The following is a 2,725-nucleotide window of genomic DNA, read 5'->3' as shown; positions in this document are numbered from 1 at the left end:
TTCCCAAGTTCAAGGACCCTCTCTAACAATGACAGCAGCTCCACCTACGCTACACAGGTCCCTCCACAGTCCTCTAGACCTGCGCTGTCCAAACGGTAGCCACTAGCTACATGTGGCTACTTACATTTAAGTTATATTAATAAAAGTTTGAATCTAGTTCTTCAGTCACACTAGCCACATTTCCAGTGCTGAATAGCCACGTGTGGTTAGTGACTACTGTATTGAGCAATGCAGACAGAGAATATTTCCATCATCACAGCAGATTCCTGGGCAGCGCTGCTGCAGACTGAGAATCAATCTCCTACACGTCACTGGAACTGCTGCTGAGAGGGTCCGCTAATGCTGTGCGTTACCCGTTCTTTACTTTCTCATCCATTGAGTGCCATGTTTTATTGACAGTTTTTCTACTTTAAGCAACACATTAAAAAAAGGACTTTAAAAACCGGATGATCCCATGCAATTGATGTGGAAAAGAACATTCATTACCACCTATAAATTTTTTACAGTCCTGCAAATAAGATCTACATTTGTTGACCATAAACGCCACTTATTTTTTTAATGAAGTTGTCTGCTAATACTAAAGCATATGATTGGTTGCTTCATCACATAGACTTGAATGTAAATTTGAAATAGACACAGTAATCATGGCTAATAATTATACCCAAATACTGTCATATTTGCATTTTTCTTCCAGTAAGGAAAATAATATATTTATTATTGCTCTTACTGAATTGCTGAAAATTAAATTCTTATGCATTGAATTATGTTTTAAATATGATAGAGTTTTAATAATTGTATAGTCATGGGCATGAAATATGCCTTTGATTCTAAAATATGTTAGATAACATTTCCGTAGAAAAGTGAAAAATCTAACAGTGTCATATTAATATAAGGTTACATAAGATTTTAAAAACCCATTTGTGATACATCCACCAAAAGATACAAGAATGTCATAACAGCTTTATTTATAATAGGCCAAAACTAGAGATAATCCAAATACCCATTAACAGGAAAATAGATAAATCAATCATGGTATATTTATACAAGGGAAAATTGCATGGCCATAAAAAACACTAACATGGATGGATGAATATTATAGACATACTGAGTAAAAGAAGCAGACACAGAAGTATACATTCATTTCACTTGTTTGAGGTTTAAGTTGAATTGACAGCAATATAAGTCACACTAGTAGTTGACGTCACAGAAGGGCAGGAGGAAACGTTCTAGGTGAAATGCAAATGTTTTCTCTGTCTCTCTGGGTGGCAGTTTTAAGGGTATATGCAAATGCAAAATTTCATCAACCTGTACACCTAGGATATACTTTACGTTATACCACAATTAAAAAAGGAAAAATTGTAAAAGGTTTATTCTCAAAATTACACATTTTAATTTTGCTAGAAAATCATAACTTATGACCTGATTAAATATGATGTGGAGAAAGATGAACCTGTCCGTGATGAAAATGGATATTGCGTCAGAGTTCCCAAAGGTACAGTAGACTTTTGTTCAGTCAACCTGTGCCCCTTCTTATCTTGACCAAGTGACTTTTAAGGACTAACGTATTATTGCCACATGGTAAAATTTATCAGAGAGGGGAAAAGGGGGGTTTATATAAGTACCCTCCAATATACAGGAATTCCAAAGGTGCTAATTTACCACTGCATATAACATAATTCTAGTTTTAAACCTAGCTTAACAACTTCTTGCTTATGAGGTAACGTTTTGTGGGAAGGGATATGTAATTGTGGTTGCAAAACCATAGTTTTAGGTGGCCTTTACCTTTAAGCTTTAACTTCTGGGCGTTTGTGTAAGTGTGCATAAATCATTATTCAGTAAAAGATTAGCAGTAAAAGAATTACAGGCCAGGTGTGGTGGCTCACACCTATAATCCCAACACTTTGGGAGGTTGAGGAGGACTGATCATTTGAGATCAGGAGTTCAAGACCAGCCTGGCCAATGTAGCAAAATCCTGTCTCTACTGAAAATACAAAAATTAACTGGGCATGATGGCACACACCTGTAACCCTAGCTACTTGGGAGGCTGAGGCAGGAGAATCCCTTGACCCTGGGAGGCAGAGGTTGAGACTGCACCACTGTACTCCAGCCTGGGCAACAGGGCAAGATTCCATCTCAAAAAAATAAGAATCAAAATAAAATAATTAGGCCATATACACTAATGTACAGTATATGTGTGTGTGGTGTATATATGTGTGTCTGTGATACATATGTACATATAATTCACAGGTATACATGCATGGAAAATGATACTTCCTACAGCCAGTTTGTTGCCAGCAGGTTGTATGGCATTAGTTTTAAGAGAAGGCTGATGTATAAATTTGACCTCTAGCACATAAAATAAGTTTACTTTCTTCTGTTTTAGGTGAAGTTGGACTTCTGGTTTGCAAAATCACACAACTTACACCATTTAGTGGCTATGCTGGAGCAAAGGCTCAGACAGAGAAGAAAAAACTGAGAGATGTCTTTAAGAAAGGAGACCTCTATTTCAACAGTGGAGATCTCTTAATGATTGACCGTGAAAATTTCATCTATTTCCACGACAGAGTTGGAGATACATTCCGGTTGGTTTTTCTGAATCATTGAGCCAAAAACAAACACACGTACAGTTTGGCATACTCCTAGTGGAATCGCATTCCGCTTTGGTTATGGTGCATTTCCTTCCCTGTCTTTGGCACATCAGGTCAAACTCCTATGTTCCCAGAGA

General features: G+C 37.1%; 1 protein-coding gene across 2 annotated transcripts in view; it reads left to right on the top strand.

Moving 5' to 3' along the window:
• SLC27A2 (solute carrier family 27 (fatty acid transporter), member 2) overlaps positions 1-2,725 on the top strand; it is a 72,192-nt gene that overhangs the window by 51,970 nt on the left and 17,497 nt on the right. For both annotated transcript variants that reach the window (XM_011995771.1, XM_011995770.1), the window contains 2 exons: positions 1,402-1,492; positions 2,384-2,582. In XM_011995771.1, coding sequence (XP_011851161.1) covers positions 1,402-1,492; positions 2,384-2,582 — 290 coding nt within the window. The remainder of the gene's footprint in view (positions 1-1,401; positions 1,493-2,383; positions 2,583-2,725) is intronic.

The sequence above is a fragment of the Mandrillus leucophaeus genome, unplaced genomic scaffold, assembly GCF_000951045.1.
Source record: "Mandrillus leucophaeus isolate KB7577 unplaced genomic scaffold, Mleu.le_1.0 Scaffold497, whole genome shotgun sequence".
In the NCBI taxonomy this organism is placed as follows: Eukaryota; Metazoa; Chordata; class Mammalia; order Primates; family Cercopithecidae; genus Mandrillus; species Mandrillus leucophaeus.
This window is presented reverse-complemented; position numbering and strand designations above follow the sequence as displayed.